The 25,308-nt window shown below is 39.3% G+C and overlaps 1 protein-coding gene across 14 annotated transcripts in view; it reads left to right on the top strand.

Moving 5' to 3' along the window:
* ACER1 (alkaline ceramidase 1) overlaps positions 1 to 25,308 on the top strand; it is a 74,844-nt gene that overhangs the window by 28,917 nt on the left and 20,619 nt on the right. For 9 of the 14 annotated variants that reach the window (XR_004231198.1, XR_004231195.1, XR_004231203.1 and 6 more), the window contains exons 1-2: positions 7,210 to 7,358; positions 20,935 to 21,147. The exons of 1 other annotated variant lie outside the window; for it this stretch is intronic. Coding sequence is in view for 2 of the 13 variants with exons in the window: in XM_031947751.1 (XP_031803611.1) it covers positions 21,055 to 21,147 (93 nt within the window). In the remaining 11 variants the exon portion in view is untranslated. Of the gene's footprint in view, positions 1 to 7,182; positions 7,359 to 20,934; positions 21,148 to 25,308 lie in introns of those variants that run through there. 4 more of the 14 variants (XR_004231197.1, XR_004231201.1, XR_004231202.1 and 1 more) reach the window with 4 other exon arrangements.

Raw genomic sequence — 25,308 nt, forward strand, 5'->3', positions numbered from 1 at the left:
CAGTCAAATACTGAATTCTTGCCCCAAATCTTGGATTTTTGTATTAATCTAACACTGAATGACTATAGTCGTTTAATATATTCTTGTGTAGATAATCTGTTCTACTATTCCCTCCTTCTACTACTCTATCTCTTAGCTAGTACCAGGTTGTTTTAATGATCACCACTTTGTAATACAGTTTGAGATCTGGTATTGCTAGACCACTTTCTTTAACAGTTTTTTTTTTGTTTGTTTTTTGTTTTTTTTTACTCATTTGATATTCTTTATTTATTGTTTTTCCAGATGAATTTTAACTTTTTTTCTAGCTCTATAAAATAATTTTTGGTAGTTTGGCACTGAAAAAGTAAATGAATTTAGGTAGAATTATCATTTGTATTCTATTGATTCATCTTGCCTATGAGCAATTGATTTTTATTTGTTTGGATCTGTATTTGGGTGAGAAAAGTATTTTGTAATTGGGTTCATATAGTTTTTTTTATTATTTATAGCTTTTTATTTACAAGATATATGCATAGGTAATTTTTCAACATTGACAGTTGCAAATCCTTTTGTTCCAACTTTTTCCCACCTTCCCCCAGATGGCAGGTTGACCAATACATGTTAAATATGTTAAAGTATAAGTTAAATACAATATATGTATACATGTCCAAACAATTATTTTGCTGTATAAAAAGAGTTGGACTTGTTCATGTAGTTCTTAGGTTTGTATTGATAGGTAAACTCCCAAATACTTTATGTTGTATTATTTCTCTATCTCTTCCTTTTGGTCTTTGTTGGTATTATATAGAAATGCTAATGATTTGTATGGCTTTATTTTATATCCTGAAACTTTTCTAAAGTTGTTCATTGTTTCACCTAGTTTTTTAGTTGACTCTAAAATGCTCTGAGTATACCATCATATTATCTGCAAAAAAAGTGATAGTTTTGCTTCCTTATTCTAATATTTTAATTCTTCAATTTCTTTTTCTTCTCATTGCTACAGCAAGCATTTTAGTGCACTGTTGAATAACAGTGGAGATAGTGGGCATTCTTGTTTCAACCCTGATCTTTTTGGGAAGGCAAATAGTTACAGGTAATTTGACATAAATACCACTTATTATTTTAAGGAAAACTATTTATTCCTATGCTTTTTAGTGTTTTTTAAATAGGAATGAGTATTCCATTTTTGTTAAAAGCTTTTTCTGTATCTATTAAGATAAACATATGATTGTTATTTGTTTTTGATGTGGTCACTTATGTAGCTAGTTTTCCTAATATTGAACCAATCCTACATTCCTAGTAGAAATTCCACCCATTTGTAGCATATGATTTTTGTAATATATTGTCATCTCATTGCTAGTGTTTTATTTAAAAATTTTGCATCAATGTTCATTGGGAAATTGGTCTATAGTTTTGCTTAAACTCTTTTTGTACTCCCTGGTTTAGGTATAAGCACCATGTTTATATAAAAGAAATTTGGTAGGATTTCACCTTTGCTTATGTTTTCAAAAGGTGTAATAAAATTCACTTGGGAATCCCTCTGGTCCTGGGGATTTTTTCTTAAGGAGCTCATTGATAGCTTATTTAAATTTCTTTTTTGTAAGAAGGGGATTATTTTATTTATTCTTCTCTTAATCTTGGCACCTTATATATTTTATACTCATCCATTTCATTTAGATTGTAAGATTTATTAGCTTATTATTGGGAAAATATCTTTTAGTAATTGCTTTGATTTTATGACTTCATTAGTGGCACATTTATTCTTTTCATTTTTGATGCTGGTTATTTGGTTTTCTTCTTTCCTTTTTAAAAAATCAAATTAGCCAATGGTTTATCTATTTTACTGATTTTAAAAAATAAATGGTTTTGCTGGTTTTTAAAAAAATATAATTTTACTTTTTTGTTGTTGTTGCTGAGGCAAATTTGGGTTAAGTGACTTGCCCATAGTCATTCAGCTAGGAAGTATTAAATGTCTGAGATCAAATTTGAACTCAGGCCCTCCTGACTTCAGGACTGGTGCTGTATCCACTGTGCCACCTAGCTGCCCCTTAATGGTTTTACTTTTTTTTTTTTTTTTTTTCAATTTTGTTAATTTCTAATTCGATTTTCAGGATTTCTACTTTGGTGTTTAGCCTATTCTTTATATAGTTTGTTGCGTTACATGCACAATTCATTGATGTGCTCTTTCTCTGTTTTATTGATTGAGATATTTGGAGATATAAATTTTTCTTCTAAGTACTGCTTTGGTGATTTCCAGTAAATTTTTACATGTCTCATTGTTGTAATTCTCTTTAATGAAATTGTTATTGTTTCTATGATTTGTTCTTTGACCTATTAATTTTGTTTTAGGATTTTATTATTTAGTTTCTAAATAATTTTTAAACTAAGTTTCCATGGCCATTTACTGAATGTAATTGGACTATGGTCTGGAAAGGCAGCATTTAAAATGTCTGGTTTTCAGCATTTTTTTGGTGAGGTTTTTATGCTCTACAGGAGATAAAAAGGTATACTTCTTTCTTTTCTGTTTTCTCCAGAGTTCTATCATATCTAATTTTTCTCAATTTCTATCATCTCCTTAACTTCCTTATTATTTATTTTACAGTTAGATTTATGTAGCTATGGGAAGGGAAAGTTGAGGTTTCCCCAGTAGTATGGTTTTTCTCTTTTCTCCAGTAACTCATTTAACTTTTAAAACTTTGAATACTATGCCATTTAATGCATACATGTTTAGTATTAATATTACTTCATTGTCTATGGTACTTTTAGCAAAATGTAGTTTCCCTTCTTGTCTCTTTTATAGACATGCATCTAAAACAATATAAATATGGCTGATGTATAATGTAAATTTTTCTCTTGATTGAATTTTTAGGTTTAACTTTGTCTGAGATCAATGATTACTAGGCTTACTTTTTTTTCCCCTAATGAATTCTCCTCCTGATCCTTGTTATAGTGTTGGTGTGCATCTATAATTTTCCATCCCTAACTCTTCTCCTTTAATTCTACTTCTTTACTTGCCTTGCTATTACTTATCCTTCTTCCAACCCTTGGATCCCTCCCTTATCTTCTCTTTCCACCTTTTCCTTCCCTCTTTATTTCATTCCCATTGATCTACAGACCTTATTCTATTCCCATTAAACACCCACCTTTTCCCTTTTTATCCCTTTCTCATTAATCTATACACCTTCTCCCACTACCATAATTTTACATATCCTTCTATAACTCGCCTTTATCCCACTCCATGTATCTCTTTTAGATATATTTTTGCTTGTGCTTTGTCTGTGATTAAGATTGCTATGCCTGCTTTGTTTTTTTTTTTTTTTAATTTGTCCTGAAGCATAATAGATTCTGCTCCAGCTATCTTATTCTTCCTTGTCACCAAAATTAGTTTTAATGATCAGGTCCTTTTTTTTTAATTCTTCGCTTATTTTCCCAGCCTATTTCTAACTTTTAACTTTACATTAAAGTTGAACTTTGCTCCTGGGCTGGAAAGAGTACTTCCCAACTTCAGTTTTTCCATCCTGCTGTTTTCAGCACTACTTCTGGAGATCTGTAAGTTTTTGGTGCTTCCAAGGTGATATGATCCGAGGAGAGGTGTGGTCATTGCCTCCTGGCCTGGGTTCTGGTCCTTTTCAGGTAGAGACCCCTGCTAATTCCATTTTGCATGAGATCATATAATAACAGATTTTTCTGAAATCTGTTCATTACTTATGGCATAATACTTTTGTGTGATGTGATATTGTAATATGATATTCATATATCACAACTTATTTAGCCATTTCCCCAATTGATGGACATTCTTTCAATTTCCAATATTTTGCCATCATGAAAAGGGCTGCTATTAATATTTTTGCATATGTAGGTTCTTTTCCTTTTTAAGGATCCCTAGTAATGCTATTGCTGGATCAAGGGGAGTGTATTAATGTCCCACTTTTCCCTCATCCTCGCCAACATTTATCACTTTCCTTTTTTTTTTGTCATATTGTCCAACCCGATAGATGTAGCACTTTTCTTGTTTAGTGCTTCAGATGTGGAGATCCCTAGGATACAGAGACAATCTATAGTATCTAAGAATGCTTTTAGCCTAGGCCCTCAACCAAGTCAGATTTGAGATTGCTCAGAGGAAATTGCTTGGACTTCTGTGGGGATCAAATATGCTAAAGGAACCGTTAGACAATTTTTCCCTGTTTTGGCAGACACCAATTGTGTGACCTTAATGCACTGTGAGAGAATTGTTGGAAAATTTCCACCCAGGAGTTTTCTCATTTGAGAAAGGGGAAATACTCAGTTGACCCCAGTTCCCTTATCCCTGTGTGGGAGAACTCTACGTAGCTAAGAAAGCTTAGTGTGGACTAGGTTTCCTGCCTGAGTAGGAAGCTAGTCCTTTGTCTTGAAGATTGGAAAGAAGTACTATAAGATTAAAACTTAAGTAAGCATATTTGGTCAATTCTGTAAATTGCTTCTTGAAATCTACCTTCTTCTGTAAATCCATAAAATTTTATATTTTGAGAATATTATGATTTTTATCTGTACATTTGAGATTTCATATATATTTGAAATTTGATGGTATGTATGGCAGTGGGGAAGCAAGTGAAAGGACATTGCTTATGCCTTGTCAGAGAACATAGAGAAATGTTCAGTTTTTAGAATGAATGCTGTGAAAAAAAATCGTTTTTGCACCACCTTTCCTGGGATGGCAAATTTCAAACTGTAGGAAATGTGTAACATGCCCAGAGATTGTCTCAAGGAGCCTTTGAACATCCCCATTTTGCCTAATTTCATATCCAAGCGTGTGGTTCCCTTTGACTGTCTTTTCTGTATCTTTAAAACTGGCAAGACTGAATCTTTGCCAGTGTCTTTCTGCTATTTTCAGCATCTCAATTTGTTGTATCCAAAAGGTGAAGGTTGCACAATTCAGACATTGCATGGGCTCCATGGAGTGAACAGGGAAGAAGGAAAGGACTTCCTTTCCCTTGCTCCCTGAGAAGTAGGCCTGGTGAGAGGGAGAGGGGGAAGGATTTCTTTCTGTTCTGTGGTTTCTCCTCCCTCATTTCAATTCCAGAGTCTGGTTCAAGCCAGGGAGATCTTGCAGTCACGATAGTGCAGCCGGTCAGGTCAGCATGCAGGCCCTGAGAAGCCAGATTGCTTGGGACTCAAGGGGATGGGAAGGTTAGAACCCAGCTAAACTGAACCTAATTCCTTTTTCCTCCCCAAAGACTGGGGTGGTACAAAGGGGAAGAAAGGGATTATGGATCCCACCTGTTAAGGGAGTAAATTTGTATGGTTGTGATTATGCCTTTCGAGATAAATATATCTGTATAAAAGCTAAAAACCACAACAACAAAAACCCAAGCAGGGATTGGAGCCATGTGAAGGGGTTTTTTAAATTTGTTTTGAGGATTGAAGAGGAAAACATGTTCCTCCCTTTCTGACCCTTAAACCACATGTGGGTAGATAGCCAGATTTATATTCCCTTCAGGAGTTCCAGTGAGGTGGCTATTTTGCTTTTAGTCACCAGCCTCACTTCTAATCCTTGGGCTCTTAAAGCCTGAACTACAGTGGGAAAGAAGAATTTCATGCTTCTGAGAAAAGATTTCTCCTGCTTCCACTTATCAAGATTTCTCCTTCCAGAATATTGTTCTTCACTGGTGTCTAAGAGAACCCCAAAGCCTATCTGGATTCATTTTAAGCTCTGGTTCTATTGAATTTAATAATAGGCTATCAATAAAAATCTTTTTGCTTTATCCAGAGCATTTGGTAGAAATGCCAATGGTAAAGAAAATCTCTTTTCTCTTTCTGTCCCAGAATGACCTATGCCTTCAGCTTAGGGCTTTTACTTTTTTTTTTCCTTGAAGACACATCAGCACAAAATGAACGATATTAGAAAAACTGGATACTTGCTGAGAACATCTGGCAAATAGAGATGAGTAGACTCTTTACAGAAGTGAAGAACAGTACTTACAAGTTCTGTGTGAGAGCCAGATCATGAAAGTAATAGGGAAAGAGGAATGTCTGTCTCCAGTGGGGCAATGTCTAGTCTCTTCCCAGCTCTTCAGCTGTTCTGGTCATGCTCCCACTTTCTAGGGGCTGCTTTTGACCTTTGGCTTCCCATGGTGGACAGGGACCGCCACGTCCCCCATACTTCCATATATACGCTGTCCATCACAGGGGCAAAGCGTTCCTAAACTTTCCCTGCCTCCCTGATCTTTCAAGGTCGAATTTAGTGTTGCTTCATCAAGAATCTGCCCAGCTTCTCCAGAACTTCTTCCTTTGGAGCTGCCCCCTTGCTGCTTGGATCTGCCTTGGGGGGCCTGAGGATACACGGCCCATGGTCACTTCTGGGCCAAGGGAACAAGCAAGCTGGGAGCTCCTTCACAGAAAGACCAGAGCCTGTGCCTTTTCCCCTTCTCCCCTTCTATTCCAGTTTCTAGACTCCTATAGCACCAGATCAGACCTAATGTCTGTCCTGGGCAAGGGAAGCTCTGACAGGCTGCCCCAGATTCCATGATGAGTAACCATAGATGTCGCCCAGCCAAGAAGATTGCAAAAAGGCAGGCATACAGGACCAGCCAGTTTTCCCACAGCCTCAAGTCTGACTCTTAGATACTAGAGCCCACTATCATCTGTTGTGACATTATCTTCTCCTTCCTATCTCAAGGACTTCTTTCTTTCTGCTCCTGGCCCTTCCCTTTTTCTCCTCTATTGACTTCTATCCTCTTTTTCCCCCTCCCTTCATTTTCCCCTCCCTTCATTCCTTCTTTTTCTTTAATGTCCTCTTTTCTTCCTCTGTCTCCCCCCTTCCTAATCCTCCTATTTTCCTCAAATTTCATCTCTTTTTGATTTTCTTTCCTCCAACTACAAACATTTAACAAATTTTTCTCCTCCTTGCAGAGCCCTTTGGGAGGTACTGAGGAGAGGCAGGGAGGAGGAGACACAAAGATGAATAAGTCTCAATCTCTGCTGTCCTTACCTGCTCATAGATACAGAAAATACACATACTCAGATTACATGGGCCAACTGATTATCCATGAGAATCTAAGTGTGCAGAGAAGTCCAAGTCCAGAGATTTTTTCCATTTCTTTCCTCCCCTGCCCAGCTTCCCCCCCTTTTTTTTGAGGATAAACCTGGCCCCAACCATGCTCCCTCAGAATGACCAACACAATGGGCCCCATGACATAACTATTAGCACATAACCACTCCCTGGGCCCTAGTGTCTCTTTGAATGCCTGGGGGTAGGTGGGGCCCTGTCACTAATTTTGTGAGGCAAGAAGAAGGGGTGTGGGCCCCCCACCCTAAATCAGATCTTCACCTCTGCTCCCCTATCCACTGAGCAAGACCCAGAGAGAAGCCTCCAGGGCCACATTTCCTGTGAGGTACCATTGGTGAGCAGCCAGGGGGGTTCTCCCTCCTGCCAGAACTCTTCAAGCTTCAGTGCTTATCTTTTGAAGGTCCAGGTTGAGAGTTAGGGACACCTAGATTCTAGTCTCAGTTCTGCTCCTGATCTTAGGCAAGTCTCTTTCCCTGCCCCACTTTTTCTGAGTTCAATTTCCTCATTTATGAAAGGAATAATGATACTCATTTCTTCTCTCCAACTCTGTCTGTCATCGCCTATTATAAAGGTTACAGGAGAGACTGGGAAATCTCAGAAAGGAATTTTACCAACTAGTCCAGAAGTCATTAGTACTTGAGGGAGTCGTCTTAACTAAAGTCAAGGATCATGATGTCAAAGTCAGCTACCCCCATAAATCATGCAATTTAGAGCTTGAAGAGACTTTATTATCTAGTCCAATAGCCTTATTTTGTGGAAGAAGAAACAGATCCTAGGTTGTAAAGACTGCATGAAGAAGTATGACGTAGTAGATAAAATGCTAGATTTGGTGTTTGAACATTTGGATTTGAATATTACCTTTGAAACTTACTAGCTTTCTGACAAGGAAAATTACTCAAACCCTCTAAAGCCCCAGTTTCATCTATAAAATGGAATAGGAATTTCCAATTTTGCTTACCTTTAAGGCTGTTATGAAACTCAAAAGCCCAAAATTATTTTATATGTAGGACTGCTATATATTATTATCTCCCAAGGTTGCACAAATAAGAAATTGGAGAGCTAAGACTGGGACTCTGAATCTGTGTATAGGTCATATGTATCACTATAAGTTGGTGACCTCTTCCTTTCCTTTGACTCATCTCATTAAAATTTATATAATCGTAGGGGTCTTAATAGGGATCAGTAAAAACCTAAGCAATAAACTAGCGTCAGTTATTGAGGCTATATATATTCCTGGGCCTAGAATAGGAGAAAGAATCCAGAACAGCTGGGGTGGGGTGGTCCCTAGCTTTGTCCCTGAATCACCATGTGACCTTGAAAGCATCTTTCCTTCTCTGTGTCTTGATTCCCCTATCTATAAAATGGAGGTGAGGTAGCGTTAAGAGTATAGTAGGATTATGTGCTGATGATTCCTAAAGAACCTTTTAGCTCTGACATTTCTCTGTTCTAAAGGCCCTCCCAGCTCCGACATCTTGTGTTCTAAGGGCCCTCCTAGCTCTGATATCCTGGATTCTAAGAACCCTCCTAGCTCTGATATCCTGGGTTCTAAAGACCCTCCCAGCTCTGACATCCTGGATTCTAAGGGCCCTCCCAGCTCTGACACGCTGTGTTCTAGAACACCTTACTGGCTTTGAAGGGATGTGTTCTAAATTTTAAGGATCTAGATTTATCTTGACTATAGTGCCCACTGCCCCCTTTTTTTCCTACCATGAAGATTATAAATGACTTTTCAAGGGTTTGCTTATAAAGGAGAAAAGGACTAAATTACAGACTTATAGGACCACAGTAGACAATCAAAAGAAACTTTTCCAGCATTAAGTTCGTGTATCTTTCTATAGTTTCCAAATCTGTTTTTGGGCTACCCAGAACCCTAGGCCAGTTCCTCAGGCCTCCATTTGAAAACATTTACTTAACCATAATTCCTAGGGCCAGGAAGTAGCTGAACTATTACTCTCGCCACTCCAGTTCAAATTATTTTCATTGTCTCTAGAACACCACAAACTACATTTATGTTCTATCCAGAAGAGTACCCATTGGTTCATAGTACAAAGTTGAACTCAGTCAAGAGAGAAGTCATTTTGTTATGAGAGTTAAGTGGTATAATAGATAATAGAGAGCTAACCTGGAGTTAGGAAGCCTCAAGTTCAAATGTAACCTTATGACACTAGTGGTATGACCCTGGGCAAGGCACGTAATTCTTTCCTCACTGTGCAATGGGGTGGTTAATGCTACCACCTCCTAGGGTTGTTGTGAGGACCAAAGAGTATAATAATTATAAAGTGCTTAACACAGTGCCAGGAAGATAATAGACACTTAATACCTTCCTTCATCCTTCCCTCCCTTTTTTCTCCCTCCTTTTCTTCCTTCCTTCCTTCCTTCCATCCTTCCAGAAGAACATACTTTTTTCCCATTGCTATACACTCTTCTATTACCTAGAAAAATATATTTCTCCCTGTCATTTCCCAGAGATATCCAGATCTGTACAAAGTACCAAGCTCTACAGTGACAGATCCCTGAAATTTCAGCTGCAAATGCAAGTCATTTAGTATTTTATTTTTCCACTAATTACATGTAGAAACAATTAACATTTGCTTTTTAAAAATTTGAATTCCAGATTCTCTCCCTTCCCCACCTCACTGAGGAGGCAAACAATTTGATAATAGGCTATACATGTTCAGTCTTGTAAAACATTTCCATATTAGTCATGTTGTGAAAGAAAACAGACAAAAAAATAAAAAAGCCCCAAACAAACAAGAAAAATAAAGTTAAAAAATAGTATGCTTTGATCTGCATTCAAACTCCTCCATCAGGTCTTTCTCTGGAGATAAAAAGCATTTTTCCCCTTCAGTACTTCAGAATTTTCTTGGATCGTTGCAGTGCTGAAAATAGTTCATTCACAACTGATCATTGTACAATATTTCTGTTACTATGTACAATGTTCTTATGGTTGTGTTCACTTCATTTCACATCAGTTCATGTGTTTCCAGGTTTTTCTGAGAGCATCTTGCTTAGCATTTCTTATAGTACAGTAGTGTTCTATCAAAATTATATGTGACAACAAATCAAGGATCCAGGTCATCATTATCCCCATGCATAGTCAACATTTGGAACTGATTGAGTGACCATTTTGATAATGGTCATATTGAGTTAGTATCCATCTAGGAGAGGGTCCCTAGTGGAATGCTCCAGTGATCTATCTTCAACCCTTTGATAAGTCAATTTTCTTTTTCAATGACTGGAATGAAAGCATAGAATGCAACTATATCATGTTTGAAATCTTTGTGAAATCTGAAAGGATAGTTAATATGTTGGAAGACAGAACTGGGATTCAGAAAAGTCTCAATAAGCCAGGACAGTGGACCAAATCTAACAAATAAAATTTAATTGTTTGTCCTTCATTCTCAAAATTTAATAAGAAAAAAATATAAAGTCCTTCACTTGTTTTTAGTTTTAGGGTTTTTTGTTTGTTTGTTTTTTAAAATAATAATATAAGAGCAGTATAGAATAAGAACTATGTCCTGAGAAAAAGACCCTAGGAGTTTTTAAGTGGCTAATAACTCAGCATGATATATGATTGATTGCCATAGAAGCTAATATCTTCTTGGGTTGAACCAAGATGGGAGGTCCAAAATAAAAGAGGTATTCAATTCCTGCTGTGTTGTCCCTCTCAAGCCCCATCTGATATATTCTGTTCAGTTCAGGTGCTACCTTTGAAGAAGGACATTAGTAGACTGGAAAATGTCCAGAAGAGGGCAGCCTGGGATGGTCATACAAAGATTGAGATAGCCCAGAGAAGACGTTGTCTTCAATGTTTGAATGCTGTCCTTTAGGAGGACTATTCTGCTTGTCCCCAAAGGGCAGAAATAACTCCTCCCCACCTCCAGTCACCACTTCCACTAATTGGGAGGGGAGGAATTAGAATAAGTTCTAGGATAACTATCCAGTGGAAATTTCTAACAATGAAAGTAGTCTTAAGAATGGAATGGGCTGCCCAAGGCTTCATCCTTGGAGGTCAAATGACTACTTGTTAGGGCTTCCTAATCAGGATGGGTTAGATGCCTTTGGAGATTCTATAATTGACTTGAGTTAAAAGGATCATGATACATATGTATAGAGAGCATTTCCATACAGTGGCCTTCTTACTCAGCTCTGGCCCTTCAGAATCAAATGCAAATGCCCATGTGGGGAAGTGGAAGATCTCTCCAGACTATCCCTTTTCTACTCTTGTAGTCCCAGATACATTCTACCATCCAGCTGCACTGGGCTACTCAAAGTTCACATAGGACCCTCCATCTCTCATTTCCCATCTCCATGCTTTTGCCCCCCACTTTCCCCTCCACCCCCAGACATCCTGCTCCCCATCCCTGCCTCTCACTTTTCCTGGATTCCTTCAAGGCTCAGCTGAAAGCTCACTTTGTACAGGAGTTTTTTCTCAGTCCTCTCAACTATTAGACTGAAATCGCCTTTCATCTACTTTGTTCATATCTCATTCATACCATGTCATTTCTAAATTGTTTTCCCGATTAGAATGTGAACACCTTAGGGGCAGGGCCGTCTTCAGCTCTCTATTTGTATTCCCAGTGTTTAGCACAGTGCTTGACACATTGCAAATGCTTCTTGATTGAAATGCATGAAAATCAGTTTTTAATATATAAAACTAAAGAATCACAGAACTATGGAATTATATCATATGCATATATGCTAGAACTGGAAGGGATCCCAGAACATAGTTCAGACCTGGAAAAGACCTTAGAGGCCATCTGGCTGCCCCTTTCCCACAAGTGAAGAACCCAAAGTCCAGAGAGAAGTAGTAACTTGCCCAATGTTTTACAAGTTTGGCAGCAGAACCAGAAATGTGCCAAGCTTTGCAGTTGTCAAGTGAGTTCTTTTATCCTCTTGGGAGTGGACAGGGATAGAAAGGTGGGGGACTATCAAAGATTCAGGTGGGCAAGAGGAGACTACCTAGAGTTGCACTGACAAAGAGCTGGTAAATTGTTTTGCACAGAGTTCAAATTCTAGGATGTCTGCGAGTCCAACACAAGCTCACTGGCAAGCAGAGCTGCACAGCTTCCCTCCCTTCCTCCCTCCCTCCCTTCTTTTCTTCCTTTCTTCTTTAATCCTCCTTTCCTCCTTCCTTTCTTCCCTCTCTCATTCCCTTCTTTCCTCCCTCCCTCTTTTTCTTTTCCTCTTTCTCTCTCTTTCTTCCTTTCTTTCCCTCTGTCCTTTACTTCTTTCTTCCCTTCCCTCCTTCCTTGCTACTTTTTTTCCTTCCTCCCTCTTTCCTTCCCTCCCTTTCCACCTTCTTTCTCTCCCTCCCTTTCTTCCTTCTGATGAGGTTCAGCACAGGGCAGAAAGTTGTGGGAACCAAGCTAATTGTACAATATTTCAGAGTCTGATTCTTTTTGTACAGCAAAATAACGTTTTGGTCATGTATACTTATTGTGTATCTAATTTATATTTTAATATATTTAACATCTACTGGTCATCCTGCCATCTAGGGGAGGGGGTGGGGGGGTAAGAGGTGAAAAATTGGAACAAGAGGTTTGGCAATTGTTAATGCTGTAAAGTTACCCATGTAAATATATCCTGTAAATAAAAGGCTATTAAATTAAATAAATAAATAAATAAGTAAATAAGTAAATAAATAAATAAAATCATGATAGCCAAAAAAAAAAAAAAAAGAAAGTTGTGGGAACCCCCTTCTGGTTGGCGTAGATTCTTTGTAAAAGAATTCACGAATCTGAAAAGTTAGATTGGCAAGAGAAGTTTATTGTTGGAACTGAGAAGCCAGCTTTTGCTAGGAGGCTGACTTCCTTAGTGGCAAGGTCTCAACAGAGAAGTAAAGGTCTATAATGCCAAAAGAAACTGAGCAAGACAGAGATTAGAGACCAATTCAATAGTTTATTAAATGGAGAGAAATACGGGGACCAATGGCTCCCAGGGCTAGATGAGACTATCATCTCAAAGAGTCTAGCCCCGTGTATCAGGACAGCAAGCCTTTTATGGAATAACAAGAACAATGACAGAATGGAGAGACCTAGGTGGGGATAGCCTCATAGATGGAGGTTACTGATATTCCAGTGACATTAAGGAATGTCTATAACACCTTTATCTCAGCCATTAAGAGGGGACGGTCATGACCTTAAGGCAGAATTATGAAATAGGACAAATGGAGGAACTGGTCACCCCATTAAAAGTGACCTTTGGCATTACATTCCCTCCTTTTTCTCTTGGAACTATTCAAATCTTTGAATTACTTTCCTCTAGAAGGCCTTAGCACTATAATTTGAACAACCCTATGTGAAGTAAATCAAAATAAAGCTAGACCAATACAAGGACAAGTCTCTCCCTGATAACCCCAGAATTAATAAGCAATACACAAGGGTCCTTATTTCAATTATTTCTGACAATCAATTGTCAGATCCTCTGCAATTGGGGAGCATATGGATAGCTGTGGTCATTTGTGCATGACTCGGCCTCTGCTTATGGAGAGCAGCAGGCTCAAGGCAGTTGTGTTGCCCATTCAGAGGGGCAGCTGGCTCCAGGAGAGAAGAGAGAGGCTTGGAGTAGCCCCACCTGTCCCACCCAGAGGAACAAACAAGGCTGCCACTAGAATACAGATTTCTGAGCAGATTATGCAGTTTAGACCAAGGCATGCAACCCCAAACTTTTTAGAGGCCTCGATATCAACAAGGTCCTTTTAAGTACGCTGAACTACTAATTAAGGATCTGGGGTAACAGGAGTGGAGAAACAGCTCAGAGAGACTGCCAGTTCCAAGACAGGTATCCAATTTCTGGTTGTTTCTAAAAAATAATCCCCAAAACTGAGTCTGCCAGGGCAATTCCAACAGAATAAGGGATTTCCAAGATAAAGCACAACCAGCAAATCGTAGTCTAGTAAATTTAAGCAAGGACTAAAGGACTTCCAATTAAATCTGAACTAGCAAGATAACAGTTTTCCCAATTTTCTATTTCTTCTCCTCCCTTTTTTTTTCTTTTGGAAAGGAATTATCAAATGACCCTCCCACATACAAATCATACACATATGCATATACATAACAGACTAAAAGTCCTTCAAACATAATAGCAATAGTTACACAAGTTTAACAATTTCTGTTCCAAATCTTAAACACACAGTAATACAGTGAAAATTTTAACAAGTCAGCCACTTTCCCACTCCCCCCCATCAGTCCAAATTACATCAGGAAAAGTGGGCGATGGCTGTCATTTGCGTCTTCAAGCTGGACAGGGACAATGCTAGGGATGATGCTCAGTCCGCGAGGGGGATGGGTCTGTAGTGTGGCGAGCTGACAAACAAAGGTTTGATCTAGGTCCCAGAAGCAAGTCAATATATCTGCAATTTGACCAAATCTAGAAATAAAAACAGATCTAAGAAAGAAAAGTTAGAACAGTCTGAGACAGAAAGACCAGTCCACAAGGACTGCTACAAGATGTGGCCTCTCATTAGTTAAAAACCTTAAAAAAAAACTTGAATATCCAGACACAATATCTGGTAACCAATAGATGACCAGACTAAATACTTATTTGCTCAAGTATTTAGGATATAGTGATCACACATAACCAGATTGGAAACAGCAAGGTATGACATAATTGAATTAACAATTTCTTATTGACCATTATAGAAATCAGTTACAGGAGGGAAAAAATGCAGTGCATATTAACTATAAACCCAAGATATTTTACCTCTAGTAACAAATCCTAAACAGATATTTACCATAACCTTATCAGTTTGCTGCTTTTAAAATGTCTGGAACAGTTGAGAGGAAGGGGGGGAGAATAGAATTCCATGTGACTACCCTTCCCCCAATTCCACAAGAGTGGGGAGTGAAATCACTCCAGGCTAACTAAATGGTTCCTATAGCTGAAGTAGCATGGGGGGAGCGAGTTTAAATCTTTACAAAAGATCCCTACCCCACACAACATTTAAAGTAGCAGAAATCAGTGGGTGGGTGGGGGAATCCCATAAAACCCACATGTCCAGCAGAGCTGGATTTAAAGCATATAATCCATTTCTATCTCATTTCAAATAATAAAACAACATAGTTGCTTTCTCTCCTTCTGCCCCCATGTGGCCATTATTCCCAATGAACTTCTCCTAAGCCCAGCTTGGCCAGGGATGAAGCTTTCAGAAAAGTCCTTGTTACATACTTTAGGTAAAATTAGAGGCACATGACCTCTTTCAGGCAAGTTAACAGAACTTCTTTAAGAAGCTATTGTTCCTTTAAGATCTTATACTTAAGGATAACCAATTCATTTCCCAAATTTAGAATCATCTTTAAGTTCCTAATCAAATATTTTCACCAGCTGGAGTTCAGTATTGAAATAACCAATTCCCAGATTTGATCATTGCTCTTAAATTTAACAGAGCTCTTAAGTTACCGAAACAGACAAACAAATTACAAACAATTTCACAAAAAATCACGTAGAATACAGAGCACAACTAGACTGTCTAATAACATACAAGACATACAGAACACTGATCACACTTTAGACTGCACAATTACAACATTCAGTAGGACACTAACATTAAAGCCAAATCAAATGGCGTTTTAAAAAACCCCCAGTCTTTGTAGATAGCCCCCTGAGCATGCAAAAGCCAGAGGGGCCGGCATTGCTTTAACTAACACAGGATGACCCAAACAGGGAAACTGAGTCCCATTTTCAAATGTATATACTTCCCACTTGATGGGAGAAGTAGGAGGACCTCTCTTAGAAATGCAAAGGATGGGCCTTTGTCTCTGGAAAAGAGTTGGACAGAGTTTCCTCAAGCAAAGCATCTGTTCCAGGAAAAGAGTTTTGAGGCCGCAGAGTGTCTAGATTGCATACAAGTAAAAACTTAGTTTTCCCAACCTTTACAGCCTTTTTTTAGAGATAGAGCCGCAGCAATTCCTAAAGAATTGTGCCAGAGCTCCCAAGAGCTCCAAACAACGACTGCAGTCTTGATGACTGCAATGTCCACCACAAGATAAGGAAAGAAAAAGTCTTTACTTTGTCCAAAATTCCATCACACTCTAGTAGCGACCCCCTGCGTCCAGTAGGCCACTCATCAACCAAGCAAATGGCACCCCCAAAAAGGACACCCCAAGTGACCCCACGTCCGGTTATTCACTAATCAACCAAACCAACCGGTACCCCAAGAAAAGGTCACCCCAAAAGTGACAACTGTGCAACCTGGTGAATCCAGTTATTCATCAACCAAACCAAACAAACAAGTCTTAAGACATAACCACATGGTACCCCAAAAGGTACCCAGACAAACTTACTCTCCTGTGGCTGAAATGGGGTTGTCTACCATCAGGCTATTGTGGCTGGGAAACTGCTCTCTTTCCCGGAGGTTCTGGAAAGAAATCCAGGAGGGCCAGACCTCTCCAGGCCAAGAGTTCAGATTCGCAGCCACCCTGCCCAAAGCAGAGACCAGAAAGTCTCATCTCTAATCCTGCTCATTTTCTAATCATCTCGCTGGGGCCTCCAAATGTAATGACAAAAGAAACTGAGCAAGACAGAGATTAGAGACCAATTCAATAGTTTATTAAATGGAGAGAAATACTGGGACCAATGGCTCCCAGGGCTAGACGAGACTATCATCTCAAAGAGTCTAGCCCCGAGTATCGGGGACAGCAAGCCTTTTATGGAATAATAAGAACAATGACAGAATGGAGAGACCTAGGTGGGGATAGCCTCATAGATGGAGGTTACTGATATTCCAATGACATTAAGGAATGTCTATAACACCTTTATCTCAACCATTAAGAGGGGACGGTCATGACCTTAAAGCAGAATTATGAAATAGGACAAATGGAGGAACTGGTCACCCCATTAAAAGTGACCTTTGGCATTACAGGTCTAGCAGAGGAGTCCTGGCAGTGAGAGAGAAAGTTCCTAGCAGAGAAATCCCTACTGAGAGGTAAAGAGGGGTGTGGTCCTGTTAGGGAAATAGGTGAGAGAGATAAAGAGGGATTAATGCTGAAAAGAGAATGTCTTCTCGGCAGACAGAGGGTCGCAGCTATGCCAAGGGAGGTCCTTTGGCCTGGCATGATAACTGCTTTTAGGTCTTCTGCAAGGAGTTAGGCCCAGTGGCCCCTTTTAAAAATTGAACCTTGGCTAAGGCCTGCGTGCAATTTGAGTTGAAATCAGACCAAAATCTTCAAATTGAAGTTTTCCATTTGAATGCGTATCCCTGGACTGATCTCCAACAGAGGTTGAAATCTAGATCTCCAGCTCCTGCTAAATAGGAGTGGTCCTGGACTCAACTAGTCCCACCAAGATAAACAGAATGAAACCCCTTTATCTTGATTCCCAGGGGTGGGTCTTTTGCAGAAGGAAGGATTCAAGGAATATCTCTCCTTCAAGGAGTTTCTACCTCATGGACCTCTCAAGTCAAGACATCATTGGGGCTCTCTACATCACTTCCTTCCTTCCTTCCTTCCTTCCTTCCTTCCTTTCCTCCCTCACTCCTTTCCTCCCTTCCTTCCTTTCCTCCCTTCCTTCCTTCCCTTCCTTCATCTTTCTGAAGTGACTTCCCCCTCCTTTCTTAATAAAATATACAAATCCACACATTGACTCTAGTCCAGCACATCTCTACCTCAAGGCTCTCTTAGTAGGTCAGATTTGAGCCTGAGGCTGCCAGCCCTTTACCTTACTTCTTTTTCATTCCTACATAAGTCTGGGAACATTGTCCTCTAGGAGGGTTATTCACACTCAGAGGAGGTTAGAGGTCTTTGGAATAGGGCTTCCTTCCTCCTTCCCCCCCTCCCCTACCCCCCACAACCACTGAGAATCCTGATAAAGGTGCCTATATTCAAGCAAAACAAAAAGGTCAGTCTCAAGGTCTTCCTCCCTTTCCAGATTCTTTGTCTTTTGCCTCTTCTTTGAAGGAAGGAGGTACCTCTCCCCATCCCTCTTTAGTGATGTTGGATTGGGTGATCTCTTCAGATCCAGCTCCTGCTAGGTCAGAGCTAGATCAGCTTTGAAAAGGAGAGACAGGTTAGGGAGTCTAGCTCAACTTAAAGTTAACTATAGAGGTCACTGTTCAGGGCTTCTTGGGTGGAAATTGGGAAGGGGTGCAGGGGGATTTCTTGTTAATTTCAAAATCTGTCTTTTCTAAGAGCACCAAAAAATCTTAGTGTTAGAAGTGCCTTAGGGACCACATCCAACCCATTTTACAAATAGCTAACCTCAAACCTAGAAAGGAGAAAAGACTTTTTAAAAAAATTTATTTTCCCCAAGTTACATGTAAAAACAACTTTTTGGGGGGTTATACATGTACATTTTTTTGGTATATTTCCTTACGAATCATGTTGGAAGAGAAAAATCAGAACATAGGTAAAAAACCACAAGAGAAAAAAGAAAAAGAAAAAGCCCCCCAAATAGTGAACACGTCTTAATTTCCATTCAGTCTCCATAGTTGTCTCTTTGGATGTGGATGGTGTTTTCCATCCAAAATTTATTGGGATTGCCTTGGATCAATCTGAACCACTGAGAAGAACCAAGTGTCATAGCTGAAAAAAACATTTTCAAAAGTCACAGAGCTAATAATTTGAACAGTAACTACTTGAATCCAGGTCTTTCAGTGTAAAATTCTAAGCTCTTTCCATTATATCTTACTTTACTCCATTTAGTCCAACCTTCCTCATTTTCCAAAGAAAAACATTTCAAGCCCAGAGAAAAGTGGTTTGTTCAGGCTCCTAGAGGCAGCTCTCAAAGAGAATGCCAACTCCCTTCCTGCTATCCACAGAACCAGAGGAAAGCCCTCAGCATCCTTTTCAGCAAAGGATGGAGTTTACAAGACTTAGTCTCAGCGTAGATAAGGTTGGGCTTTGGAGGAAGGGCCCAGGAAGCCTAAGAGGTTCTGGAATGGAACAAGGGAGGCCAGCTGGATCAATGGGGAAAAAATTCCCCTGAAATTTAAGGATTAGGAGATGTTTCTCTCTGCTTCTATCATGTGTAGGGTGGGGCTCCCATTCTAGGGAAGAAAGCACTTAGCAAGCATATTGGCAAATAGCTGGAACCTGGGGCAAGAGAAGAAATCTCTTGCCTACACCCCATCTTTGCCAAGCACACATGTGCAACCGGCTGTGCCCAATGCTAGCCCCAGAAAGATCTCAGAGATCTTTGGAGTATTAAGTACTTGAGAATTCACAGTGATTCTAAGATCTTATTCTGATGACGAGATCATGAAACATAAATGAAACAGGCCTTAGATGATTTAACTCTATAGGATCATTTTGCCAGAGAAGTTTCCTAAATTAAAAAGGATCCTCTTTAGTATCCTGTGGGCATTAAATAATCCCTCAGTGTTCTAAATTTTTTGAAGTCTTCCTTTCTAGAAGTCCTATAAATGCTTGGAGATCTCAAACTAGACATGAGATTAACAAGAATTCCTAAATAAGACTTTGAGATTGACAAAAATGGCGCCCACACCAAAGTCATCAAAGCATTGGTGACCTTAAGTCCAAACCATCTGAATGTAGGAGGTTTGTCTCCTCAGAGTTAAAAGTCTGGCCCTGTAGAAGATCACTCAGACCAGCAGTAATATGTGGAGAAGGGGAAAAGTACTTTCTTCTTTCAAGGAACAAGGGGTCTTTGTAACTGGGAAGAGAAGAGGGCCTCACTTTGAACCTTTTCTCCTTATAAGAACTTCTAAGCACTTGGAACATGCTCAGTAAACTCTTTGGAAAATAAGGGTGGTAGGAGAAATTATTTCTAAAGTCCTATCCAACTGGAAATCCTGTGATCCTAGGATTTCAAGGTATCTTAGGACTTTAATATACTGAAGGATCTTAAAGGATTGAATTCATAAACCTCAATGCACTTTTTAACTTCAGAAGCAGCTATGACTTGTTCAACTAGGGTTACATTCCTGGGGAGTGTTCCCAGGCAATGAGACTGAGTGATTATTTTTTGAGGATGGAGAACTTCGAGGAAGGAGGAACAGAGAAGAGAGATTGTAGAAGAGCTAGTTCATGGTCACAGCCAGCCTGTAATGGGAAGAGTATTATTAAGCAAGGGTTTTGGGGTAAGAGTCTGTCCTGGAAGAAGAATTGCATTTTAAATCTGAGAAACCTGAATGCTAATCCTTGATCTGTCACTACCTTTGTGGACATAGCTAGCCCAATTTCCTTTCTTTAGGCTTTTCCCTCTTCTATAAAGAACTATTCCTTATAACAAAGAATAAAGAAACAGCTCAGCAAAATGAGCACAATAACTAAGTGACATTATAGGCAGTTTTATACACCTATAGTCTTTTACCTTTGCAAAGGAGGGAAGGAGGTACATTTCTTGGAGCCAAACTTTGACAATATTACTTAGTCTAGCACTGTTGTTTCAAAAAGCATTTATTTAATGTCCACTATATACCAGGTACTATGCTAGGTGACAGAGACAAAATATCAAATTTTTTCTCTCAAGAAGTTTACATTCTTTTTGGGGAGAAATAGCAGGAACCACAGACATATATAGATAGTATGAACACAGACATATATATACATACACGCACACACACACACAAAAAAAAACACGGACATATAATATGTATACACACACACACACACAGGCAAAAAAATTTTTTTTTTAAAAAAGGCCATGGAGAGAAAGTCACTTTTCTGGATTTCACAGTCCTTCTATCTAAAATGAGAGGAAATGGACTAGAAGTTATTTAAGGTCTCTTCCAGCTCTAATAAAAACTTAGATTCTATGACTTTATCTAAGAAGTCTTCTCCACAGTGATTCTCTCCTTCCACTTCCCTTTGCTACTAAGGTGACTACCTGGTCCTAATTCCTGCCTGGCCTCATAGTGAAATGCCATAGTCCTAGAGCTGCTAGTTTCTGAGATATTGGTATAATCAGGATGGAGCCAGAAGATCAGGTTTTTCTTCTTAATGTCTGTCAAGCCCAGATTTCCATCCTTGCCCGCCTCCCTTGGTCCCTCCCAATGGGTTCCTCCCTGACTGCTCACCTGTAAGAGACTCACCTGCTCCTGCCTCCATGGCCAAAGGCAACCCAGAAGAGACATGGCCAGCATATTCTCATATCAGAGCTCCGAGGTCGATTGGTGTGAAAGCAATTATCAGCATTCAACTCTGGTGGCTGAGTTCTACAACTCGGTGAGAATGGGGGTGGTGAATTATTCTGGTGCTAAGCCAGGTAGCTTGGAGAAAAGGTAAGGACTCAGGATGCTATTCACATAGAAAGTTTGGAATTCAGGTCCTAAGACTCTCTCTGGGTAAGACTCTGGGATGTCCTAATTTGACCTGGGTTTTTTGGGGACCTTTAGGGGGACCAGGGAGGAGATTTGAGTGTAAGGGGGGCACTGAGTGGATATGAGGAAGGGGTTACATGGGAAAAACATTAGAATGGGATTAGGAAACCCTGATTTTAAATCCAGCTCTTTCATTTATTGGCTGTGTTTCTTTGGGCAAATCTATTTCCCTCTCTGAGTCTAGACTCATAAAATCACAAAATGTGGTTTTATTTAAGAGCCATTCTAGTATTTTGTGAATTTTATGAGTCCAGAAAGGGAGAAATGGGGCTGGAGTGAGGGTTGTTGAGGACACCAGCAACTTGGGGTGGGATGGAGTTGAACCAGCCCACTCTCAGAGAGCTTCAGTTGTATCTGAAGAAATTTCTTTTTCCCAGTCTTTTGAGTCAGGATAGATAATGTCCCCTCAGGCCTAATGTTTACCATGGACCTCTATTAGCTTGGACCTCTATTAGCTTCCACGTGGAGCTAGCAAAATGCCTTTCCATCCATGCACAGTGCATAGACATGTCTTTAGGAATGTCTGTTATTATCTCTAGGCTTTGAGAAAACCTCCAAACCTTTAGCCTCTTCCTTCAGTCCCTTGTTCCGGTGGTTGGGTAGAGACAGTTTAAGGCTGATTAGATCTCAGGAAACTTGTGTTTAAGTCCTAAATCTAGAACCTGACTCCCAAATCTAGTCTAGCTATGTGATCTTGGTCACATCATTTCCTCTTTGAGCCTCATTTTCCTCCTCTGTAAAATGAGCACAAAATGTCATTTTATCTTTACATGACTTTTTACAGGGTTGTCAAGGCAAGAACTTTAAATGTAAAGTTTGAGAGGAGGCAAGCAATTATTAATTAACCATCTTCTGTGCTCTTTTTCCTTTCCTCTCTCCTTCCACTTTTTGGTTTTTCCCTTGTCTTCAAAGTTCCAGTTATAGGACAGAGCTTAGTGATAGCACAAACTGGACCCTCAAGAGTAGGAATGAGTTATTTCTCTATCCTAGGCAACCTAGATACCCAGGGATATATATGTCTTAGCTGGTGACCAAGGGCAGGGATTAGGAAAGGTTCAAATAGAGAAGAAGTCCAGGAAACTGGAGTGGTTAGGAAAGTCTGAGGGAAAAAGTTGAAAAACTGGTGAAATCTAGAAAGGAGAAGAATATGTGGCATTTTGTGAATCCACAAAAGACAGATCCAGGAGTGGAGGAGGTAAATGGAGACAGTTATGGGGAAATAGAGATTGTGGAAGAGATTCCACTTGAATATAAGGTTGACCTCACTGACTTGAGATCTTTTTCTTTCAGCTTTTAGAGAAACAAGAGTTTGGGGTAAACAAGATTGGTGTTGTTTGGATTCTGGATTCAATCCTTAAAATTTGTACTTATTAACAGTATGGCCTTAGACAATCATTTTGCCATTCTGAGATTCAGTTTACCTATTTGTAAAATGAAGTAGTTGGAATAGTCTCTAAGGTTCCTTACAGCACTAAATTTTATAATCCTATAATACAGTAATCTAGAGGTGTTGTAGAAGGGGGAGGACAGAACTTGAGAATAGTTGGAGAGGGAAGCATGGCTAAATCTAGAGTATGGAAGGACTGGGTAAGAAAAGGCTAAGGTGACAAAGTGCCTTGAGTCTTTTTTGAGTAATTTTTCTTCCAATTACATGTAAAAATAGCTTTCTATACTGCAAGTAAAATTTTATGTTCCATTTTTTTTCTCCCAACTTCCTTCCTCCCCAAGACAGCAAACAATCTGATATAGGTTATACATGTGCAATCATGTAAACATATTTCCATGTCAGTCATGTTGTGAAAGAAGAAACAGAACATAAAGAAAATCCATGAAAAACCAAAAAAAAAAAATGAAAATAATACAAACTACATTCAGATTCCATAGTTCTTTCTCTGGATGTGGATAGCATTTTCCATCATGAGTCTTTTGGAATTGTCTTGGGAATCATTGTATTGCTAAGAAGAGCCAAGTCATTCATAGTTGATCATTGCACAATATTTCTGTTACCGTGTACAATGCTCTCCTGGTTGTGCTTATTTCACTTAGCTTCAATTCATGTAAGTCTTTCCTGCTTTTTTTGAAATCCACCTCCTCATCTTAGTGCTAGTCTTAAGAAATATCTGCTCATAAACTCCTTTACTTGAGCATCAGGGTGTGACCTAAATCTGACACTTGGAGGCTGGTTTAGAACATGCCCCAGGGAAGCCTGATAGCATCACAGATCTGAGATCCCTGGGCCTGCTGGCCCAGCTGCTGCTCTCCCCTAGTTTCTCTGGTTCTGGTAATTCTCAGACACCAGCCATTCTTGCTGGAGAGGCCTCTGCCCCTTGGCACTACTACTAGGGCTGTTGAGAGAAGCCCAGCCCTGCAGAAGCTAGGAATTTCATATCCGGGAGGAATCTCAGAAGGAAAATAGGACTTTAGTATTTAGAGCCAAAACCAATGTTAGAAATGATCGAAATGTTTATAGGAGGAATTTTTATCTAAAGAAGGAAAGGGAATTGCCCAAGATCCTACAGCAAATTAATGGCAAAGTAGGACCAGTATCCAGGTTCAACTCACTGATGCTGTTGCTTTCAGTCATGTCTGATTCTTTGGGTTTTTTTTTTAAACTAGTATTTTATTTTTTCAAATACATGCAAAAAAAGTTTTCAACATTCATCTTTGCAAAACTTTGTGTTCTAAATATTTCTCCCTCTCCTCCCCCCTTCTCTTTCTCTAAGATGACAAGCAGTCTGATATGGATTAAAAACATGCACTTCTTCTAAACATGTGCACTTCTAAACATATTTCCATATTTGTCATGATGCACAAAATATCAGATCAAAAGGGAAAAAAACACAAGAAAAAAAAACCAAGCAAACAACAAAAAAAGATGTAATTACTATGCTGAATTTTGAGTGACCCCATTTGTGGTTTTCTCAGCAAAGATGCTACAGTAGTTTGCCATTTCCTTTTTCAGTTTATTTTACAGATGAGGAAACTGAGGCAAACAGTTTCTGTTTTGTGACTTAACCAGGATCACACAGCTAGAAAGTATATGATATCACATCTGAATTCGGGTCTTTCTCACTCCAGGCCCAATATTCTATCACTGTGCCACCTAGCTGTCCAACCCATATCCAGGTAGCAGCTCCCCATTAAGTGTTCATTTAACCTCTACTTAAAGACAGGAGTCTCACTACTTGTCAAAACAGCTTTTTCTACTTTGAAGCAGTTCTGCAGCTTCAATTTCCCCTTGAGAAAGATAGAGCAGGAGAGCCAGAAAGCCACCAGCTTGATGGGGAGACATGACACTCAGAATATTTTGGGACAACTTTTTTTTTTTAGGTCCTTGATTAGAGCTATTCAATCAGATGCTAGATTAATTATAACCAGGGGTCATACTAAACAATTATAAACAGGGTTGGTTCAGTGGAAAGACCAGAGTTTCCATCTGAGCTTTGCCACTTCGTAGCTTTGTGACTTTGAGCAAGTCACTTAACTTTTCTGGACATGTAAAATGAGATGAAACTAGGGGACCTCTAAGGGCTCTTTCAGCTTTACCTCTATAATTATCTGTAGCTATATCTGAGAAAGTTGAATGAGGGAGATATTGACTCTGGAATTCAGGTCAGACAGTCAACAAATCATTCAGCAAGCATTTCTTAGTGTCTATCCTGTGCCCAGCACTTAGTAAGTGTCTATCCTGTGCCCAGCACTCTGCCAAACTAGGGATACAAAGAAAGATAAAAGACAATCCTTGCTCTTGAGAAGCTTGTGAAATTTACAGTCGGAAGGAACCTCAAAAGGTGTCCAGTCTAACTCTTACTCATGTAAGAATTTCCTGGTGTAATATTCCCAACAAGAACTCATCCATATGGAACACTTCCAGTAAGAGAGAGCTCTCAGTCTTCTAAGGATACTTCTTCCCTTTTTGGATAGTCCTCAAAGGAAATAAAGCCTTCTGCTCTGAAACATCACAACCAATTCCCTCTGGGACTAAGCAGAATAAATCTTTTTTTTC

Source organism: Sarcophilus harrisii, chromosome 1 (genome assembly GCF_902635505.1).
Source record: "Sarcophilus harrisii chromosome 1, mSarHar1.11, whole genome shotgun sequence".
NCBI lineage: Eukaryota > Metazoa > Chordata > Mammalia > Dasyuromorphia > Dasyuridae > Sarcophilus > Sarcophilus harrisii.